General features: G+C 38.6%; 3 protein-coding genes across 4 annotated transcripts; 1 reads left to right on the forward strand and 2 right to left on the reverse strand.

The window, feature by feature from the left end:
• Positions 1 to 318: 318 nt before the first annotated feature.
• LOC113668838 (uncharacterized) lies at positions 319 to 7,178 on the forward strand. The gene is made up of 9 exons (XM_027184795.2): positions 319 to 473; positions 1,179 to 1,478; positions 1,932 to 2,144; positions 2,789 to 3,592; positions 3,744 to 3,853; positions 4,221 to 4,279; positions 4,703 to 4,836; positions 5,189 to 5,657; positions 6,108 to 7,178. The coding sequence occupies exons 1-9, from the start codon at positions 425 to 427 to the stop codon at positions 6,367 to 6,369; spliced, it is 2,400 nt and encodes a 799-aa protein (XP_027040596.2). The 5' UTR covers positions 319 to 424; the 3' UTR covers positions 6,370 to 7,178.
• Positions 6,975 to 16,601, reverse strand: LOC113668837 (translation initiation factor eIF2B subunit epsilon). 2 transcript variants are annotated; one of them, XM_027184794.2, is made up of 21 exons: positions 16,351 to 16,601; positions 15,393 to 15,517; positions 15,108 to 15,210; positions 14,464 to 14,546; positions 14,285 to 14,359; positions 13,503 to 13,602; positions 13,270 to 13,347; positions 13,043 to 13,120; positions 12,596 to 12,681; positions 12,098 to 12,220; positions 11,866 to 11,966; positions 11,462 to 11,567; positions 11,228 to 11,267; positions 10,652 to 10,784; positions 10,177 to 10,275; positions 9,763 to 9,861; positions 9,296 to 9,386; positions 8,964 to 9,081; positions 8,786 to 8,866; positions 7,887 to 8,057; positions 6,975 to 7,604 (listed from the first exon to the last, which is right to left on the reverse strand). In XM_027184794.2, the coding sequence occupies exons 1-21, from the start codon at positions 16,483 to 16,485 to the stop codon at positions 7,527 to 7,529; spliced, it is 2,103 nt and encodes a 700-aa protein (XP_027040595.2). In that variant the 5' UTR covers positions 16,486 to 16,601; the 3' UTR covers positions 6,975 to 7,526. The 2 variants fall into 2 exon arrangements, with proteins under 2 accessions (XP_027040595.2, XP_089051720.1); XM_089195594.1 differs by having other exon boundaries at positions 16,221 to 16,361.
• Positions 16,602 to 19,105: 2,504 nt separating this feature from the next.
• On the reverse strand, positions 19,106 to 20,080 carry LOC113668842 (uncharacterized). Its single transcript, XM_089195595.1, has one exon. It carries the CDS (start codon positions 19,930 to 19,932, stop codon positions 19,252 to 19,254), a length of 681 nt encoding a protein of 226 aa, XP_089051721.1. The 5' UTR covers positions 19,933 to 20,080; the 3' UTR covers positions 19,106 to 19,251.
• Between the last annotated feature and the right edge of the window lie 2,607 nt (positions 20,081 to 22,687).

Below are 22,687 nucleotides of genomic sequence, written 5' to 3' on the forward strand. Positions count from 1 at the left end.
TCAAAGAAAGCTTTAAAATGCTAAGGGTGGGTACTTGTAATTAGCTATAGCCTCCCATCTAGAATAGTCACTCTTAGTACGGTGACTTCATACTTCAGTTGAAACTTTTATAAGCTGCAATAGTTATATCAGTTAGTCTTCTATGTATCTTTTACCAGTGCAGTACTGGAGATGCCAAGTCGTTTGTGACCTACTTTCAAGGTCAATATACTTTAAGTATTAGTATAACATGCTTCGATTGTCTGACCTTTCCGCCAGCGTTCAACGAGATCTTTAATTACCGTTAGTCATTTTACAATAGACTACCCGGGGTGGCAATCAAATCTGGCAGGTACTGTCACGGAGGTTGTGTTGAAGTCGTCAATTTTTAATTCTGTCGTTTCTTCCTTCTTTTACCAATGGGGTGTTTTCACTTAGATCAAAAATGAAGATACTATTTTCTGTGAGTGTTTTATTGTGCGCAGCAGCGAAAGGTAAGTTTTAAAAAAAGTGAGTTTATCTTTGAATAAGGGCTCATTTTGGTGAGTTTTGTATGAGACCATAAATATTGTGGTGTAAAATATCTTGTGACCTGTTCGTCAATGTACTAAAACAAACCTTGTTTGTGTGTTCATTCATAACAATAATACATGTATTTAGAAACGTTAAAGGTTGCATGAAGAGACAAGTAAACCTACACCTCGTCCGTCTTTTCGCCGCGAAAAGATACAAATTAAAGGAGAATCTGTTTCTGACGAACGTTATCGACTTTCTTCCTTAACATTTTTGCAAATAATCCCAATTGAACAGGGAAACGTCAGTGGATATGCCGGCGTTTAAAAAGAAAAAAAAACCGGGAAAACAATGTACTAAACTAAGTTACGTTTTACGAAGTATCATTACTCAGCTATCCTGTTCATTATTATGGTACAACGACATGATTGGCGGAGAGTAAAGCTTACTTTTTCATTCATATCCATCCCAGAATAATAACAGGTTAGGGCCAACTTTTTATACAGCTCAGTTGGGATTGCTTCTATGACGTAAAGGTAGACATTTAGCAGGAATAACGACAGGCAACAGCAGTAATAAGTGACTGTCAACTCTGACCCTTACCAGTCCGAAATAACGCACACCCATGTGGAAATTTGCACCAGCAAAGCAGGAAACTTCATCGTGTTTCTTTTACTTCGTTTCAGTCCTTTCTTTTCAGAGTTCCTATATACGGGACTGTCTGGATGCCCACAACGCAGTTCGGGCTCGGCACGGAGTGCCAGCCCTAAATTGGTCAGTAGATATCGCCGTTAGTGCACAAAAATGGGCCAATCATCTTGCAGCAATAGATCAACTTCAGCACGACTCCTCAACACCCTTTGGGGAGAACCTGTTTTACATGTACGGAGGTGATCCAGAGCAAGCTTGCGGTCGTGCAGTGAATAACTGGTACCAAGAGGGTAAAAATTATGACTTCAGGTCTCCACATCTGGATGAGAGTACCAGTAAGTGACTGAAGACTAAACAAGTCTATTTTCTTATAAGATAAATGTCATTCAATACTAAAGATAAAACGCATAAACCAGGTCATACACTGACCTTCCGGAGCATAGAAAAGTACTTGTCCTCAAAAAGCCATAGCTGTCGCACTATGAAATGTTTCAATATTTTTCTTCATAATTTGAAATGCCCAAAACGGTTTTCTGAAAACTTGGCAGGACTTCACGTCTGCTCCATTAGGCTCGACAATTTATGTGCTTTGGGTTTTCTCCAATCAGACAACTTACTATTAGTCAGAACTCGAAAGAAGTTGCTCTGATCGAACCGGTCATTCAGGATTTGACCTGTGGTATACCCACTCACAGGGCTATATAGACTAGGGTTTTCACTTCCCCTTGGTGCAGACATGCATATTGCTTAGTGAGCCCAATGCCATTCAGCTTTATGATCCTTTTCAGGTCACTTCAGCCAGTTAGTTTGGCGGGGATCTAAAGATGTTGGAATAGGCACGGCACAGAGTAAATCCGGGAACTTCTTTCTGGTGGCTCGTTACAGTCCCCGTGGAAATGTAGACGGTAAGTTTGACGACAACGTTCTGGATGTAATGGGACAGCCTCCAACCGAAAGTAGTCAGGAGACGAAAGATGATAAAGCGTCTAACAACATTCCAGGTAAGAAAATCAACATTAAAATAAATAAAGGGGGTAAGTTACTTAAGAAACCGTGGTGCTGTGTCATCAACTGAGTTCGAAACGTCAGCTTTGAAACTCTTTATGGTGACAAAATTACATCATCAACTCAGTTGATGATACCAAATTACCTTAAAATTGGCCTATCTCATCAAAATGAATAAAATGAGCAACATACCGTTATGTTTTGATTTGATCACCATAGACGAAAATATAATAGTGGGCAATGAGTTTGTTAGACGTTTTAGCCAGAGTCTTGCTTTTTGTCCTTATAAAAAACGAATGAGAGAGGAAAAGACGCTGAAATTACGTTTCTCCTTGATCATGGTTGGTGCATGTCACTCCGATTGTCACTGGCCTTCAGGCATAATAGACGGCCATCGCTACTAAAGTTGCAATACCATATGCACCCGGTTGAGACTTTTGTACCATTTACATACTGTAATAAAATATCTGTTGTCTTCACCGGTATTAAGAAAATTTTAACCTGTAGTAAGAATGAAATATCACATTTAATTAAGTGGTATTTGAATGATATAATAACAGTTGTCAGAGCCTTAAAGAGCCATATTCTCATTGTTGCTTGAACAAGTCGCGCTAGAAGGGATTTTTTTATTTCTCTTCAGCTCAAGGTGAATCTTCAAATCTTCAATCCAGGAAGGACCAAAACCTAGTTTATTTTAAAGAGATAAACCTTGATCCAAGTCTGGCAGATCTGGATAACACGACTGCACCGAATCCCACTCCATTGCAACAGACTGGTGTAGAATCAGGAACAAACGAGGGACCATCTTTGGAAGGCAGTCGAGGACCTGAGGAGAATCCACCCAATTCTACACCGGAGAATAACAATTCAGTCAGAATACATTCCTTTAATGGTGCTAATTCTGGGACGAATGAAGCACCAGGTGTCTCCCAACAGGCTTTAAACGAGCCAGAGACCATACCAAATAACGCAGAGGCCGGTTTGACAGGCCCAAATGAAGAGTCAAGTCATAAAGAAGACAGCGATTTAAACAGAAAGCTGAGCTCTTCTGAACCATACAGCATGAACAATGAAGCTTTGCCTCTATATGAGGGGTCTGACATCAGTGCCATGAACTCGGGAGCCCGTCATTCGGGATCCGAGATAAAAGACACGAAAGCGAGACCTACTAATGCTGCTTTAAATCCAACAGAGATGGTAACTAAACTAGGAATCGAGGAGAATAGCAAGGCTGAAGAGACTTCAAACTATGAACGGCAGGAAGAAAAAGATGCGAGAGTAGAGAACTTTGCTAATTTACCTATGAACGACGAGCAGCTGCCAAAGAGTGACAAACCACCTGGCCTCTCATATGTAGCTCCGCTGGCTGCTAAAATACCCAAGAAGCCCGCAGAGAAAGTAATCAAGTTGCCCCCCGCCATATCTCTAATCACGCCAAAGAGAGGTATGACATTATCGCAATGAAAGTATTTGGTTGTGAGATGAAAGGTTTACCAATTTACCACTAAGGATTAACCTTAGAAAATAAAATTACACCGCATTCCATTCACAGAGAATGACAAAAATATCGTCGCTTTGTTTGACATAATTCATAGGTAAAGATTTCCGAGTGGAAATTCGCTTTACCAAGATGGTTTATACTGATGAGATGCGAGTGCCGGGCAGTAAGGACTTCGAAGAAGCAAAAAGAAACATAACTAGTGCCGTAAGCATTTAAATTAACTTGTTGCTTTTGTACTCTAAGATAATCCATTTGTGTTTAGTTCCCAGTATTGTCAAGGTCTATAGTATCGTAAGCTAAATATTTAAAATTTTGATCGTAAAACGATCTGATGTTTGTACCTATAGATGAACAGTTTTGTTTCAAGCCATTAAGGTTAAAAAACAGAATGGTATGGATTATTTCCCTCTTATTTTGGAGAGTCATATTGGGCTTTTCGGGTGTTTGAATTTGTTTTATCAAGCAAAAAGCAGAGAAAGGTAGTGCGGGAAGGAAATATACCCTAGGAGGAGTGGTATACACCTTGAGTTAAATCCTCTCCGTTTACATTATTCTGATAACTTCTTTTTAGATTATTAATCTATTCGACGATGATGACGGATTCCAAGAAGTGCAGCTGATATCGATACGGTGCGACAAACGATGTGCTTCCCGGAAATAATATATAGATCATCTTGCAAGCTAAAACTATGCACTCTTTCAGACGGTATTCGTTTTTCATGTTAAGGTCATTTTTCACAGGATGCCTTCAAGTTATATCCTTCCACGTAAACGGCAAAGTTTACTACCGGTTCCAAACGTTTGCGGAATAATCTTTTCGGGAGAAAATGTTGGAAACACGGGAGAACAATTTTTTGACTTCTTCAATGACTGAGGTCTTTAGGTGTTTTCTTTGACTGGTTTCCAATGCAGTTAATTCATTGTTTCTTTGCACGAAGCAAAATTATATTTTAAAAATGAACATCACTTTAAGAGTAACATTCTAATTAAAGTCATGATGCTGAATGAGTTGTCTTCATCGTAAAATAAACTAAAACTACTTTTCTATTGTAGGAATGGCAGTGTGATAGCTACACTTGGGCTCCTTTTTAAGAAGGACAAACCAGGAAATCTTAATCGTCTCTCCCTAGCGCTGATTTCCGGGAAGATCGGAAGCTATCTCGTGGCAAACAAATATGAGTCAGCAGGTAAGGGAAAAAGGACCTGTTCCTTGCTTTACTGAAAATAAAATTTAGCTCTCTATCATCCAAGGTAATGGAAATTATCTCTAGGTAAATTAAATAGCTTCTCCAGCGAAACTCATGAATTTTTTCCTGATTTTGCTTTGGCACAAGCAATAGATGAGTTGAATTGGTTTCTATGCAAGCTTAAATACTTACCTGTCTCAGTTTTACTTTGCTGGCTCCATTTACTTAACTTAGTGGTAACTACAAAACTGTTGGCTAAAAACAACTCCACGATATATAATGACTTTATAAGCAGTTTCTGGAGTTGAGTTTGAAAATATGCCTTTGCTTGTTTGTTTGTTTGTTTTTTCAGTCGCTCTACCAGCAGGATATCTAAGACCTAAAAGACCAATACAGAAACAAAGTGTAGGAGTATGCGCACAACCATGCTCCAAACCAAACATCTGCTACTCCACAGGTTGCGGTGTAGCCTGCTGCGCCTTTCACCCCCACGAACACAAGTATCACCCCCCTGCACGCCTCGCGCCACAAGAGCTCCCATCGTGCCCTGGTACATGCGACGACAGCTGTTTCCCAGATTGTGATGATGACTGTTGCACTGACATGATGCAGGATGTTGCTCCGGCGCCCGCTACAATGACTGGTGCTGCTCCTAGCATGACATGTCCAGGATCTTGTCATTTCTCGTGTTATCCTCAATGCAGCCCACAGTGCTGTGCTACACAATACGTGCCAAACCCATGCCACCCCTCTTGCCCGGGCTACTGCGCGCCAAGTTGTGATAACGCCTGTTGTGCGGCTAGGAAATCCATTGTTAATAAGTAAGCTTCTTATTGTGTCAGATGCGAAAGCATTATACATTGTTAATTGGTAGCACAAAAGATGCAAGGAAGAACTTTTATCATTTACCAACAATTTGTCAAACTAATGCCGGCTAAACTGATAAACAGACATGCTCTCCCTTACGCCTGGAACAAAGAGATGCAAGAAGAGACGTCCTCGCCCATTCGCACGGAGGGTCAAGGATTCTGTATTGAATTGTTCCTTCCTATGTATCAGTCATATATTCTTTAAGCTAAGCCTTTATTTTCCCTTTTCTTACCCAGATATTGTAATGATATCGTGGGACAAAATTTTAGTTACTCACGTCTGAGTTTATTTCAAATAGCAAATATTCCACGGACTTTGTTTCCTTTCAGGACTCTACATCTGCACACCACTTTAACTAGAGCCTCATTCTTACGGCTAAACTCACTATTAAATACTGTTAGTCTCTCCAAACAGTACAGCCGGTACAGGAGTGCCCAACGAGCTATAGCACGTCAGATGTACCTAAGAAAACATCTCAAACTACCATTCAGACGTCCAAAACCAGTCAGACTGGCTCGACCAGTGCGGCCGAGACAGAGGTCTTACTACATGAGACGAGTTCGACCAGAGAGCCTAGGACTTGAAGAATATGACCGAAGTATCATTCATACTGCGCAGGCAGAAACATCTCCCAAACATGATGCTCAGTTTCTAAGTGTTTAATATGAGACTATGAAATGCGGTTGTTTCGCTCACGAGTCGTTTCGTCAACGACCAGTTCATTAATGTCTTTGGTCATTTCACTGTCTCAAGTCAGTTCGCTATCGTCCTATAGGTCGTTTCGCTGATGTACTTTGGTTTATTGGACCGTAGACGGATGAAAACTTCCAAATTTATCCTTTTCTTTGTACCAAATCGACTTTCTGAGTGTATCGAATGGACTTAGTGGACGCATGAAATCGACTTTAGTTTGCCTTGAATCTACTTGTATCGAATGGACTTTCAGTTCATAAGGAAACGACTTAACTCCCCCTAAAACTTTTCAGTCAATTAGAAGTCGATTTAATACGTTTGCGAAACAACCTATGAGATGTTAGGGTTGGCAAAACAACCCATGACATTGGCGAACTGGTCGTTAGCAAAACGAATCTTAGGCGAAACCAAACGACCGGTTACCGAAATTGCAAATGAACACTGAAAAGAAAAACAAACAAACGAACAAATCAGCAAATACAGAGTCTGGTATTAAGTTTACTTTCTTAATTAGGGACGATTTCCGCGGAATGCATCAAACGAAAGGTATTCTCTATTTACAGAACTTCAAGAGGTTTGGAACAGACCAAGACAAATTTATTTTGAAAAGAAATCAGAATGAAACTTCAATACTAAATACATCAATTCCAAATATTTTGGAGGATGATATTGTCATGAGAAAATCAAGATGTTACATTGTAATAATAAAATTCACATTTAGCTACAGGTAAACTAAGTTCTTTCCAATGTTTCAATAAATGCAACTGTACTATTTTCAATATTCTTTTCAGTATCTTAGCGTTCATTATGATATCAAAACAACACTTGTCTCGGGAGTTCACAGTTCACTCAGAACTGACAACTTTTAACCATTCAACTCCCACTACGTAATTTGTAATTCTCCCATCAACTCATGTACATTTTCAAACAACGAGTTATGAGAAGTTACATGTGAAACACTTCTGGAGAATGAAGGCGTACCATGGCGCACAGGCAAAGATGGGAAACGGACAGAATAAACAACAGGTGTATGGACCGGCGCTTGGACGAAAAAGACTACACAGAAAATACAGACGGAAAGTTTATTTTTTATATCTTTTTGGACGACTCTTTACGGTTAAAATGTTTCATTCCCCTTCGTCACCGTCAACATCATCATCACTCTCCTCCTCTGCCTCTTGTAACCACGTGATAAAGCGAGAAATCTGTGAGAAACAAAATAATGAAACACAAGCATACCACCACTGGAGATTTCTTCGCTATCCTTTGGTTTGTATTAATTATGATTCAGTGAAAACGTCATCATAGACAGCAAACCTTGCTGAGGTAGTTTCTCAAGAGTAATGTAGTGTTTGGTACAGAATTTGGATTAAAATTAATGAACACAAAGCGGAGGAGAGATGCAAAGGCAAAGTTAGAGACATATCACCGCGGAAAAGGCAAAACAAGAAAACAGTTACACGTATCAAGTAACAAAACTAACTTACTTGTTGTCGCAATAGTTTCCGCTGCGGTTCAAAGCTTCCGTCCTCTCCACCCGTTGGTTTACGAGAATACCACTGAAGAATTAGGGCTTCCTCCAGGATTTCTTTGTCGTAGAGAAGGTGAAGAAACGTCTGACACAGTGGAGACGCCCACATGGCTTGCACAAAAAATTCCTATCCACAAAGATATGAAAACTTCTCTCATTTTACTGCGTGAATACTCATTTTATAGAAAAACGAAATTATATCGTTACTCTATCTAACTAAAAAACATTACAGTTACATTGCAAGTTTAAACAAACTGTTGGGTCTTTAAAATTTTAGTTTTCCATTTTTCTATCGCTAAGCTAATATCGAACCTGCGTCTGATTCACTTTGTTTTCCTTTTCGAATGAGAGCACCTCGAGGGTGATATAATTACAACACTGCTGCCACCAAGAAGAGCTGCAGACGGGTATATTAGCAAACAATTCACATTTCGTATGGAGCGCTTTACGATTGAGTGTCATAAAACCAAAACCGAAGTAATCACAACGGCCAATCAGAAGAAAGCAAAATATCTTTGAGAGCCAATGAGAACTCAAAGTAAAAACAGCCAAACTATCTAAAGCGCGGAAAACGCGAACGACCAAGTCAGAGTTGGTTTTAGTTTTGCATCTGATTGGTTGAGAGAGTAGCACGAGTTTTTTGGACCAATCACAAAGCGAAGTAAAGCAAAACCAATGCAATATCGCTCTTTCGCTCTGACGAAGGACAAGCGCTCAAAACGTCAGCTTTAGAAACTCTCTATGGGGGGAAATTTACATTCTCAACTCAGTTGATAAAATCAAATTAGAACGAAATATCGAATCACTTTCGACACAACTGAATTTTTTTCTAAACGAAAGTAAGACAAAACCAACCTCTGTTGCGTACAATACGTCTCTTTGTCCATCAGAATTCTTTATGTAGTTCAAAATCATTGGTAGCAGATGATCTACAGCCTGAGAAAAAAAAGGATTTCGCCAACTGAAAACGACTTCTTTCACACGATGATAATGGAGATGAGAAGCGGAAGAGGTCGTTTCGTAGTCAGCTTACCTTTTTAAGATTTTTAGACATTTCTTGCCTCTGCATTGAAGAATCGTGAAGAGAAGATTCCAGCAAAGATTTCACCACAGCTTGGTTTAGTTCGTGGAAGGTCACGTTGTATGCAAACCTGCAGTAAGATAAAGTTATTGTCCCATGAATATCCGTTATGCAAATAAAGAAAATAACAAAAAGTAATGAAGGGAAAAGGAGAGGGGGAGGGCAGGGCAGGGCGTGCTAAACGCACGAATTGTATATTTATATAGAGACGATTATACTGCAGAGGAACGAGATTCAGTGTCGGTCTCGTCTGAAAGTCTGACATGTCTACACAGTCAACTTACTTTGAGGCATTTATCTCCAATATAAGGTTCTCTGGATCCACTTGATCTTCAACACCATGTCGTATGGACTCTAGGACTTCATTGTAAAACACTAAAACATAAAACGTAGAAGTGAAAGTAAAGAACAAGAGAGTCTTAACCGCGGGACTCGCTAAGCTGGAGGTGTACGCATTTTAACTTTTCTTGGTGAGTATTCGATTCAAAGAGGAGCGAGAGGCAACAGAGAGAGAAACAAGATACTGTTTCCTTGTCTAGTTGTAAATAATTCTGAGAAGACAATAGTCCCACGCACGGAATCAGTTAGCAATAGAGAGCATTACGAGTTTAAATCTTCTCTTACCACTTTTACCCCTCAACCTGAGGTCCTACTACACAGTCCTCCCACCCCACCCTCTTCCCATATCAGACAAATCATTGCAGGGTACCCAGTCATTACAGCTCTATCGAGTCTTGTAGGAATTACTTACATCTGCTGTCCTCCTCAGGTAGTGGGCTACCAGGGGGGGTTCTTTCTTCGCTGGAAATTGAGCTCACTTCATCCTCACTTGAACTGACTCTATCAAGTCCTAATCAATATCAAATAGTGTACTTTCAATTACAATGAATATCACATGAAGTATGCCAATGACAATTGGATGCAAGAAAAACAATAAAATGTACATTGTCGCACCAACTTACAGTAAAAAAAAAAACTAAAATTTAGTTTGATTATACCACAAGCTCATGTAACAACACTGTACTTAATTCATTGGCAGCCAAGCTGCAGACAAATATTGTCAGTTCATTGATAATTTTCATAATAACCCTTAGTGTCCTGAGTTGACAGTAAATCGAGGACTTGAGGAAGTATTTGTATGTGTCACATAAATATTTTCTCTCACCCCACACATCTTGTACTTGCTCCATTTCATCATCAGATTCTACATCAGGTCTCCACATATGTCCTTGTCCTTCACTGCCAACCTCCTCAGGATTAAACTCTATAAAAAGGATCATCTTTACATCTTTACATACACCAAGTACCTGTGCTCAATAACTATACATGTATGTATATAGTACTAATGATTTCTATGTTTTTGCTGTATTTTCTTATGACCTTGTTACATGGTTATTAGCAGATGACTTCAAACAATGGCTCACAATCTTTTGGATATTTCAGTTTGTGCTTTAGATGTAATTCTCATTCTAATAATGATCTAATAATCAAAGTTTTATTTAGCTGCAAACTAACTTCAGGCCTTTGAGAAAGATTCAGCTCACTTTTAAGAGTTAATAATTGCTAAGTGCAGAATGTAACATCCTTTACACAAGAACACAAGTTAGAACACAGTTACAGAAAATAACAAACCAACAGACCATCATTTTGTTCAGCAACTGGTTTTTCATCAAGGGATAGGTCATCCATTCCAAATTCTGTTTCATCCTCAGTCTTTCTCTTCAGTGTTACTTTCACTCCTGGAGAGAGAACTAAGTTGGGCCCAACCACTACCTAAATATCAATAATAAAATTTTTGTGGTTTGTTTGTACATGTACAACACAAACAAGGGCATGGCTAGGGAGGGTCCTGGGGTGCCTTTGGATCCCCCCACCTCCTTTGTAAACCTTTTATAGGTAAACAACCTATAATATTCAGGTGGCAAAAATTGGTGAGTACCCGCTGTTTGACATAGTGTGACCCCCCTGCTTTGAAAAATCCTGGCTATGCCCCTGACAAACATTTAATTTTTACTGGACAATAAAGAGATTGTCTTACAATGTACACAGTCGAGGGGATAAACTTATTTACTAGAATACTTTAATTAGGAATAGTTACCAAGTAATTTTGTACATTGTGAGCCAAAAAGGCACATGAACTAAGAACATGTACTTCAAATAACTTTTGAGAAAAAAGTGATCAAACTAGGATAAAGAGAACTTGGCATATCACTTACATTAAATGAAATAATTGATCCCCCAGTAATTGTTACATTCCTATGCATGGGGCAGAAAGAAAGTGAAAAAACATTAAGATAACTGCAGATTGTAAAATCATTTGTGTACATGGTACAAATGCAATTAAATTCATGTGAGATACAAAAATAACATCAACATGTTTCATCGCTCTTTTTTTCTTAAACAAGAAACTAAATATTTCATCAATGTCAAATTGTTCAGCTGTTGTGTACCTTTTGATATGCACATTTTTGCACAGAATTGATTTTGAAATATTACATCCATCATCTACTTTCACATTATCCCAGAGATGAACACCATCAAGTCTAACATTATCACCTGAAAATCATTCAATCACTCAATCAGTCAGTTGAAGTTAAAGTACAGTGCAGTGTGGACAATTAGTTAATAGGGAAAGAAAGTGAAACAATGTCATAATCCTAACAAAAAACATTCAAGACAAAAATTACACACTAAACTGCTGACAGTAGGAAGTAATTGGTGAATTTAAAGATCTTTTTTAACAATGTAAGCAATTTTTTTATATGATATATCACATATGCAAAATGTCCATGGGAAAAGCTAAATGCTTTACAAGGAACAGCCACAAACAAATCTAATAAGATTTTGTCCTCACCTATAATGCAGTTTCTACCTATAACAGAATTTGTGATCACTGTTCCAACACCTACTGAGGTTCCCTTACTAATTAAAAGATTTTCCTCTAATACACAATTCCTGTAAGATGGAAAAAATGTAAACTTAAGCTTGCTGAAATTTCATATAGTTTATTAGAAGGCAGAGTGTAATGAGAATGAATGGAGCAAATAATTAAATACCTGTAAGATAAGTACAAGTTTATAACCTACCTGGCAAGTGAGAGCTCACTGTCAAGGTAAACATTGTGTCTTGTGAATGAGTAGGAGTAGTCCATGAAAAATGTACTATTGTCAGGTACTATTGGATAGGCCCATCTACTAAGAATGTCTTTGCTATTGGACAAAAATTAAAAACTGTAAAATTACAATATAAACATTTTGCACTGTGTGTAATTTTGTTGAGTTTGTTGATGCATTTGTGAACAATACTCTTACAGACACTTCTGATTCCTGAGAGAACCTCTGAATAGTATTTAAAATATTCACCCTTGGATTTGATTCAAATTTACTTTAAATTGTCTCAAAAATATATCCAACATTCCAACTGCAGTATATCTTTAATACACTTAAGTATCTCATTGGAGTTTTACAAAAAAGTATGCTGGTCACTAGGTCAAAGTGGAGATCAAATTCTTGAAGAAAACATCGTTATTTAACAAATCAAACAAACTGTCAATAAACACGGTGATGGACACTTTTCTTACCAACCTGACTGTATCATACATGTAAGGGTTGGACACTCTAGCAGCATACTTGTCACTGATTATGTATGAATGAATTTGGTTACCCATGATCTAAAAGGAAAAAAAAAGAAATTACTTACAATGACTTAGAAGACTGTAGTTCTTGAGATCAATTTTTCAGATTTGAATCAAGACTACATCTGCTCACTAACCCTTCGACTCCCAAGCTCTTACCTAGTAATTCTGCTTACTGTCTGCCATATAATTCTTATCATTTTACCTTGGAGAGTTTGTTATTGGATCAACTAATCACCCCTGATTGATATTTTCTACATTCTCATCACTTATCTGCTTTATACTGTATTCTATTTTAAGGAGAAATTATATCTTGGTTACTCATGGGAGTTACAGGGTTAACTTCACTTACACTTTCAAGTTCCATAAAAATGCAATTTTATTTTAATGTGCTTACCTCCTCATTTACAAGTATTCCTCTAACAAAATCATCTCTGGTTTGATAATCAAAATTGTCAGTAAATAACTGTGGAACCTGATAAACAGAAAATTATGAATACAATATTCATCACTAACAAAGAACAAATTGAAATTTTTACGAGAGCTGTTCAATTCATAAAGAAAAAAACAAAAACAACAACAAAAACAACAACAACAACTACCACAGAATAGACATCAACTCACTGTAGTTGAACATATGCAAATGTTACAGTCCAGGAGATCATATCTGATCTGGGTATTGTTGTTACCTGAAAATAAACTCTGAAAGAGAAGCAAAGACAGAGAAATTGTGATAAATTAAAGAACTGATACACAACAATAAACAATAAGACCACTTGATATTTACAGTTATTGTTTTTTTGGATATTTGCAATACCTAAATTAAGGGAAAAGATATAGAGTTTATCCTCACTTACCAATGGAAATGAAAACCTCTTTTTGTTTGCTGTTTTTTCACACAGAAGAATTCTACCTGTTGTTGAATCTAAAGCAACTATGAAGTCCTCCTCTTGGCATCTGAAGCAAGTGTAAAATTTAATTTAGAAGCAATTTTATAACTAAATCACTGCCAAAATGTTGCTTGAAACTGGACCATGCTCATCCTTCCTTTGAAGCTAATTGAGACACAACTTAGCTTAATAAAATTGAGCTACTGGAAGCACTCACTCCTGTATCAACCCTTTACCCCCTAACATCAGTATCCATGTTCTCCATACTTTTCACTATACATTTCCTGAGGTGCTGACAAAGAGAATTTGTTTAATGATCAAGAGCTACTTTAGTTGGTGATCATTTCGTCTATTCTCATGACCTTAATGTTTGATTCAAGGGTGATATTGTAAGGAGAAATTAGATGCTAGTTACTCCTAGGGATAAAAGGGTTAAGAGTGGCTAAAGTTAGAAGGTAGGAAACCAGAGCTAATAATCCTGGTTTGCATAGCATGATGGGACTTGGAGTATTACTATTACTCAGGCTTCCCTGACAATTTCCTGATACCCACTCATACTACTAGGTGGAGAGAGCCACTGATAAAGTAAGTGCTTTATGCAAGATCACAAAGAAGTGACTCAGCCAGGTCTGGAACCTGGACCTCTCAAAAAAGGAATCTAATACACTAACCATTACACCACCAACTTACCACTTGGTTGAAGTCAAGGAAACATAAAATGGTCATAAGAAATCCAGATGGATACTTACCTTGTTCTATGTCCTGGATTAGCAACTTTGAATACCATTGTCATCAGTGAAGCTTTGTCCTTTTTTCTTCTTTCTCTAGAATTGATACAAAATTCATGTACCTCATTTCTAAATATACATGAATATGTATGAAACTACTGACAGTACTGATACTACAGCATGGACTGAAGTTGACTTACTTGTGTTCTTGTAAGACATGCTCCAATTTCATGTTTGATACCACATCACCACTCACCAACACAAAATCGTTTTTAAGAAGAGTCTTTTAAAACAAAAAATAAATAATTTGAATCAACAGTTCAAGGTAACTGTATTTTTAACAGCTCTTAAAGTAAATAAAAGTAGAACACCTACTGCCAGGAAAGATTTTCTGTTGCTAAAGCCCACAGGACACACTTGGCAATTTTATATGCCAATTGCTAGATCAGCAAAAAATTGCCAAGTGTGCCTGGTGCAGCAATGATGACTTCGTCTGATGAGTGATCAAACTATAAAACCACTAATATCTGACATGTCAGACTGGTATATCAGCCATTTTCCCTAGAGATCAAATTTAAAGCAATTGGCAAATACATATGCATCAAAGGACTTTGAATAGCATATTTAGAAAACTCTTGGAACATGTCTGCTTCAAATTTTGACCAAACTGAATTTTTTCATATATAACTGGATGGAAGTAAAAATTATAAAGGAAAAGATATCTCAAGCTGAAAATCTGAACTCATCAACTACTTTTAACTCATCTTACTCCAGGTACATTAAAGATAATTAGATTAAATTAAAGATAAAGATAACTCATCAAAATTTGTCTTTGCCATCAAACCTGTCTGTCAATTTCTCGAAGAACATCACCCAATGACAAGCAGTCTTCTGCAACAATTGTTTTCACTTCACAGGGTGACCTTGAACTGGTCCATTTTGACTGGCTAGAACATAGACAATATTTATTACAGTGACAGTTTGTACAAGAGAATCAACAAAAGGCTACCAGTTTTTTAGTACACCAGCCCACTAAAAAGACAAGCAGTGGCTACAACCATCAAACTATAAGCACATGATTTTTTTCGATGAAGTATAGCCATTGGAAGCATGTCATAACTCTACAGACCTTAAATGTTTCTTGATCTGGTCAGCATGTGCACAGCAGAAAACAAAGATTTCCTGTACTCCTGCCTCCACAAGGAATTCAATGGTGTAATCCAGAAGAGGGACATTGACCAATGGTAACAAGGCCTATGGCGATCATCAAGACATAACCAGCATTAAACCCTTACATAAACAGAAGTGATTAACATGTAACTTCTTCATTTAATATCCATTCATCATTCATTACCCAGCAAACAGGTCACAAGAATACTCAGACTTATTATGCAAAAGTTGTTGTCTTGATCTAAAGCGAATTTTGTAACTAATTTACAAGGCAATGTGTAACAGCGAGAGGAGAGAATTAACAATCAGATCATGGGGGTTAAAGGGCAAAAAAGAAAAAGTCTAACACCCCTTCCAAACCTATTCCTCATGATCTCTAACCAAGTCTTCCCTTCAAATGTGCTTTGAGTGTTATTCTCTCCATACATCATAATTTCTTCTTGTCAAACTCAAATCAGGAAACTCGACTTATTACATTAAACGTCTGTTATGGCTTAAACAGCTTTTTAAAAGCTATTACTGACCGCCTCCATAATTATTCCAAGTTAGCACCTAATTCCCTCTCTATTAAGGCAGGTATCCTTAATATTTCAGTCATGAAAGGTAAAAGAAAGCTAGAAGAATCATGAATGAAACCCCCATAGGTGATTCGAAGAGATTTCCGTATAACCCCATACTACTCTAAATCAAAGCACCCGTTCGAAAGGTAAACTTATGTTTCCGCCAATGTTTTCTTTGTAATATATATGTATGCATAATAAAATATGAGCCATTACGGAAACCTCACCGCAACATGGGAGACCACAGCCCACTCAGCTTCTTCTTAATCGATTTCCAGCGAATTGAATTTATGACCAGATCAAAATAAATCGAAAGTCACAACACACGTGACATGTACATTCAATGACTTCACTTACCCTGGGTGTTTCAAGAGTTACTGGTAAGAATCTGAAGTTGAAACTATCCGTGAGAATAACGCCTTGAAAGATCTCCTCTCCTTTTTCCCATGACTCCCCCGATTTTCCCTCTCCTTTTTTCTTTTTCGAAGTCATGACTTGGTTGAAATGAATATGGCGCCCATTGATTCAGACCTCCCTTATTATTAGAAACGGAAATTACCGACCTTTTTCCGATCTTAGATCGACCTTATTCGTAATTTCTCGATTACAACCCGAAAGCATAGAATGAGCCGCAAACAAAGCAGCGGTTTTACCCAATTCTTTCTCTCCACGTCTCTGCTTTTCACCTCTTTGTTGATCTTTGTGTAGTTCCAAAATGGTGGGTATATGTCTTGCAGAATCTCTTGAGAATCTTAGCCATCTTTGCATTGTTAGAGCAGGAAATAATATAGATAGAAACTTTATGTATAGGAATTCACCACTGATTTATTCGATGTTTGATTCTCAACCACAATTCTTATATTTCAGGAGGGATTATCGGTTGACCAGATGAACCGATATGCCAGTCCAATCAATCCTGCGGTCTTTCCCCATCTGACTGTTGTTCTGCTTTCTATTGGAATATTCTTTATGGCCTGGTTCTTTGTGTATCCTTTTAAATGTAGTCTTCATAAATTTGCCTACGTAATGTAACTTCTATGGTGAGTAGATCGTACTACATACCATGTACTGTACTCTAGAATTTCAGAACAGTGCTTCCATCCACAGTAGCGTAGAAAAGATGACAAGGATTCATATTGTAAACTCATCGAGATATTCTCCGGTAATCAATTTATCAATTTAACAGTTTTAGAATTAAAAACATAAATCTTTCTAACTTTGTTGGATAGGATCAATACTTTTGTTATTATTATGATATGAACTTGTTTCAAAGGTACACGTATATGTAGAATTGATTTCGAACTGATGTGGTTCGAGTCACCAAATAACTGTGCCAGGTCCTTTCCATTTTTTTACTTTTACTGACAGTTCAGTCGATTCTTTTTTTGTCGGATCCATGTAGCATTTAAGACATATGCAAAAGTATAATTTTTGAAGGTATTTCTTTAACGATTACTGCAGCTATGAAGTCACTTCCACCAAGTACAGTAGAGATATCTATAAGGAACTGCTGGTCTCATTAGTGGCATCTCTATTTATGGGATTTGGAGTGCTTTTCCTGTTACTCTGGGTTGGAATTTATGTATGACAAGAAGTACATGACCAGAGAAACTATCTACAAAAACAACAGCCACACTATAACAACTTTCAAGAAAGAAAAGTCTTGCTGAGCATGGCACCTTTAATTGTGGACACTTGTATTTTACTAAAACAGAATTTCCTAAACGATTGTAATGATAATAAAGAAGTTTAGTTGTATTTGCTAATTTTGAATGAAGTCAAGTTTTATTTGTGTGCTCCAAATGTGGCAGTGCTTTAGTGTGTGGTATTTAGAGGCAGTAAGCTTGTCAGATCAATCTTGGTCCCACACAAAACACGAGGTTAAGAGAAGGAGATATTAAGTCATGTTCTATGGAAGTATTAGAAAGCTGAATCTTATAACCAGGCAGGATCAGTACTTCATTAGTGCAGCATTTCTCATTCCCAATTTCCCTCCCCCTTCCCTTTATTTCCTTAATTACAGCATGGCCTCTGTTATTTATTTATGGCTTTATAGAAATATTAGATATGGGCAGGGAGGGTGATTTTCCAGCAAGGGAAATATCATCATGATGTTCAAAGCAAGGCAGGACTGATATTGTGCAAGTAGAAGCTCCTTCTGCTGAGGCTTCTTCACTTTTTATTCTATTTTTGTTTTTCTGTCATTTTTCTTTCTGTAAAAGGTAGGTAGAGTCTTACACTTGAGCTAAGTGGCCCAACCCATCTAAGACTCATCTCGGTTTCCTGAGTATGAAGTGGCTAGAACTATCAGTACTCCCCCTGGATAGGATGCTGGTCTATCATGAGGTTACCCTCTAGCATTTCATCAGGCTTCCCTAGCAATTTGCCGGTACCCATTTATACTCCTGGGTGGAGATAGGCGCTGTGAGAGTAGAGTGTTTCATCTGGCCAGGTCTCCAACCCTAACACTCGACCCTGAGTCCAGTACACTAATCATAAGGCTACCTCATCTCTCAGTTGTTCTTTATGTAGAGAAGTTGTAACATTGATAACCTAACAATCTTCATTTGTGTAGAGGGCTTTCGGTCTTACAATTTGCTTCATTGGAATGATGGTTAAGTAAGTAACTTTTGTAGGTCTGCAGTAATTTTGCAGCATATCAAAATATTTTATTCCAATTTTTAGATATATGTATACATGCATAATTTTCTAAAAAGTTAAAACTTCTCTATTTGAGCAGCTTCTGTAGAACCTCGAGGTCTCAGTCTTCATTGATAAATCATTTTATATACATGCTAACAGTTTTATATCCATCTTTCAGTGGCTAGAATGATATGTAATTAACACCCAAGTGGCATCCATTTTTTGATGGCCTTAGCTGGGGCCAGTTTATCATTAATTTCTGTGGTGCCATCAAATCCCCAAGAGGGTTTGCTATGTGTGTAAAATGAAGGCAAACAACCAGTGGTTCAATGGCTATTTCCTGTGGCTTCAAAGAGGTTATGGCTTTTATAGCCTGCGTGTTAATGCTTCCCACACTTATGAAGCAACAGCAATACAAGACTTGTACACGGAGGCTTATTCAAAGGAATAAGACATACATAAAGCTGTTTTTGTTAGAAATTGCACGGGAACAGACGTCTCACAGCTTTGACTCCTGCCGAGTGCTTTTGTCACAGGTTTTCGGCTACAATGGTGACTGGTAAATTTGGAAACAGAAGACTATAATATTATCAAAGATGAAGGGATTAGATTTCGCTATTTATTGCCAATAATTGGCAACCGACAGGATTTCAACCTGATATGTGTCCTCGCTGCTAACGGGTTTGCTAATTCATCGTGGTCTTCCTTGAAGTCTGTTAAATGCATTGAACTCGGACCCGAATTTTCTCTTAATTCGCCGAACGATGTGAATAAAGGAACTGTGGCTGATCTTTTGAACGTTTCATGCGGACTTGTTGTTAAAGTATGAGACCGACGCATACGGTGTCCTGTGTAACTACACCTGCAATCTGGACTGGGGAATGGCGTGACGGCACTGCACTGCGTAGCAAGGGACGGTGAATGGCTTCTTACCGAAGGTGGCTGGGCGGAATTAGCCCGTTCATGGACTAATTTAGTCGAGTTTCCGCTTCGCTGTGCTAAATTGGGATACACGGGACTGACCTGTTGTAACCTCCGCCTTTCTAGTCCTATTTGCGGTGTTTCCCGCACTGTTTGAATACCATTCAATTGCTTTACCAGTGTTTGCTGTTCTTTGAAGATGTTGCGATTTCTTATCACGTGTTCTAAGTGTATCGATCGAAGTTGGTCCTGTAGTCGTCTGTCTTCCAAGCTATTACAACGGCGAACTCTTGCCACACGATTAGAGAAGCACGAGGGAGGATCTCTATTAAAGATGGACAGGTCCCCTTTACGCGTGATCGTCCGGTTTGACATTCTTCACTGTCCGAGTTCTCCGAGCGGAAGTTCTTCGGTTCTAATCGTTAAAATCGATTCCAAATAATTCTTACCAAAGCCCTACTTACTTTCCATATCAGTTCAATCGAAGTCCTTCCATCGATCGCAAATCATCATGAAAAAAACAAGCTGATGCCTCTTTGAACTAAGCTGAAAACGAGGCCTTTCGAATCTTTTCCGTTGTCTTCAGGGAAGAAGGCAAGTTTGAACGTTTTGCCGAACTGAAATAAAATCCAACAGGAAACGTCGCTGTTTAGTGGACTCTTTAAATTTCTCAAACGGTTCCACAGATGACACACAGTTTCCCTTAGACCGTTTCTAAAGTCTTGTTTTAACGCTGTTCCTTGTCTTGGCAACGTCCTCGAATAGATTAGTCGATAAATACCACGCGAATTCTTGCTATCTCATTTCATACATGTGCGGCTTAGTGGTTCGATTCATCAATCATACAGCTTGTTTGTAACCATGGTCTCTTAAAAGAAATGGTTCGTGGGATAGCGCAAAAGCAAAAATGAACGTATTTGGTAATCTGTTTAGATCTTGGCGTGCGAAAGTGGTGCCAAATTTACCGATAATTATCTTGGTAGCCTAAGAGACTAGATATTGTTGTTAAAAAGCAATCAAGAGAAACCTTAGATGACCACAAGTAACTGAGACTAGATATATCATCACAGGTATAGAATATCATTGAGATATCAACAAGCTTTGATCTCTATGGTTTCTTATCAAAATTCTTTAGATTCCCTCCAAAGGTCTCTGCAAAGGAAGCATATCAGTTCCGTCTATCATCAGGCAGTCGTTATGTAACGTAAAGTTAACCAAACAGTTGCAGCAAAGTCATGATTCTTAACTTACCCATCAAAACTGGACCGAAGGAGGGTATCTTGTTAAAAAGAATAAATACTGTTAGCTAGATTAGAAGCCGGGCTTGTGCCTGGCAATCACGAGTAAGTAAAGAAATGGCATGCACGTGATCGCGCTATCGAATTTGCCCTATTGCGGGTCAGTCACCTGTTTCAGTCTAAGAGAGTCCAGTGCCTCAGGGAGTTTCTTAGCATCATTTAGTGTTACTCAGTACCATCCCAGTGCATGATTCATGATGAGATTGCGTAATATATACTGTATGATAGTGTTGCAGATAGGGAAACCGGAGAGTCTCTAGCGACCTGAACCCCTAAGTTTGAAGGAAGGTGTCGATGTCTAAAGGCCTTCGAGAATCTAAAATTTCCTGCAAGTCTTTTCCTTTGATTTGTAATCCGCATATCGAGGAGTTTTGTCCGCGATTGAATGTTTGGCGGTTTCGTTGCAGAATGTGCGGCCAGCCCTTTTGAAAGTTAATTAAAATAGGGCATTTAATCGGTATTCTGAAAATGGTGTTAGTTGGGGATTAAGCCTAAGCTGACTGCATTTAATAAAAAGTCCCAGATGGTAGGGAAACGCTACAGGTGCGTGACATTTTCATGTAAAGCTCTGTCACGCAACCTTAAGCCCCCCATAGTAAGTCATAAATTCCGGTTTAACAATGACGTCAATCACAATGTAGCTGATTTATTTTTTTTAAGGGGGAAGTGAGATGCCGTCCTGATTTTTCGAAGAAACCTGACTATCATGCGTCGAAAAGTTTTCACTGCAGCTCGTGCCATGAAAATCGCCATCGTTCACGATATTTTCGTTCATAACAATGTTCTCTTCTCTCTCGCAGCTTGAGTTATTTGCCTGTTCATCGTCACAGACGGGTACACAGTTGACTGTCAAACTTCTTTGCCTCCGGAAAGTGGTAACCTGGTGATAGCTGTTTACACCCTTGCTTTTATTTTCGCCGGAGATTTCGACCACTTGTCCATTAATCACTGTGGGTCTGCAATTTGTAGTGTGGCGCCTCTTTCCTGACTTTGCAGCCCTGGTAGAGCACAAATCTTGAGCATTAAGTTTGTTTTGTTCTGGCCCTTGACACACGTCGAACACTCTTCCTTCCGAAATATTCGGTGCGCAGTTGGTGCTATAACAGCGCTGTCTTCGTTCTCTCGTACCTGATATCTGGCTGCTCCTCATCTCTTCACCACTCTTTTGCCAGCTGTTATCTCTAAATTCTGACCTTAGCATTGTCCAGCCATCTTTATTCAAAACGTGTCTCCTTCCTCTCCAAGCCCAGCCTGGGCTTTGTGAGAATTCGCGGTTCAACTTCACTGATCTACATCGATGATCTAGCCCTGATCCCTCGCGTTCAGTTCCGTCTGAGCCCAAAAGGTCACCTTTTTCGATGCTAAGTAGTCCGTCACTTCTCCTATTTCCTTCCCATGCGGATATCTGTGGATAAACACTAGTGCTGAGGCTTCTCTGGCGTGACTTCATATTTCGATTGACAGAGGCGAGATTCTTGGGCCAGAATTCCGAAGGCATTGTACAGATATTGCTGTTGAGACCCCATGGCTTTTTCTGAACGTTTTTTGAAAGTTCTTCCTTTCCTGAGCTTAAAGACGCAATGTTACTTTGGCTCTTGGATCTAAAACACACATGCGGAAGCTTGGAAGAGGAGCTCTTATTGTCACTGTCACCAGTAGATAATGAACGGAATCTTTCCGCTTTATGCCCAGTTAAGCCGTATTGGCGAGTTTCTTTACAGGAGATCTGTTGGAGTAGCTTCCTCCTTTCGATACCAATAACTGGATTTTCTTTTACCTGTCGTATTTCACTGAGCTCTTTTCTCAGCATCTTTTTTTCGTGTGATATACGT

The sequence above is a fragment of the Pocillopora damicornis genome, chromosome 2 (assembly GCF_964200805.1).
Source record: "Pocillopora damicornis chromosome 2, jaPocDami1.2, whole genome shotgun sequence".
NCBI classification, from domain to species: Eukaryota; Metazoa; Cnidaria; class Anthozoa; order Scleractinia; family Pocilloporidae; genus Pocillopora; species Pocillopora damicornis.

Bases quoted from the DNA above. Each gene is read 5' to 3' on its own strand.
- LOC113668838 (XM_027184795.2), top strand. From the start codon at position 425: ATGAAGATACTATTTTCTGTGAGTGTTTTATTGTGCGCAGCAGCGAAA. The intron at 3,854-4,220 runs GTAAGCATTTAA...ACTTCTTTTTAG, and splicing joins AAAGAAACATAACTAGTGCC to ATTATTAATCTATTCGACGA. The intron at 5,658-6,107 runs GTAAGCTTCTTA...AAATACTGTTAG, and splicing joins AGGAAATCCATTGTTAATAA to TCTCTCCAAACAGTACAGCC.
- LOC113668837 (XM_027184794.2), bottom strand. From the start codon at position 16,485: ATGACTTCGAAAAAGAAAAAAGGAGAGGGAAAATCGGGGGAGTCATGG. The intron at 11,268-11,461 runs GTACACAACAGC...CCCCATGCATAG, and splicing joins AAAAATGTGCATATCAAAAG to GAATGTAACAATTACTGGGG. The intron at 8,058-8,785 runs GTTGGTTTTGTC...CTTTGTGGATAG, and splicing joins ACGTATTGTACGCAACAGAG to GAATTTTTTGTGCAAGCCAT.
- LOC113668842 (XM_089195595.1), bottom strand. From the start codon at position 19,932: ATGTCAAACCGGACGATCACGCGTAAAGGGGACCTGTCCATCTTTAAT.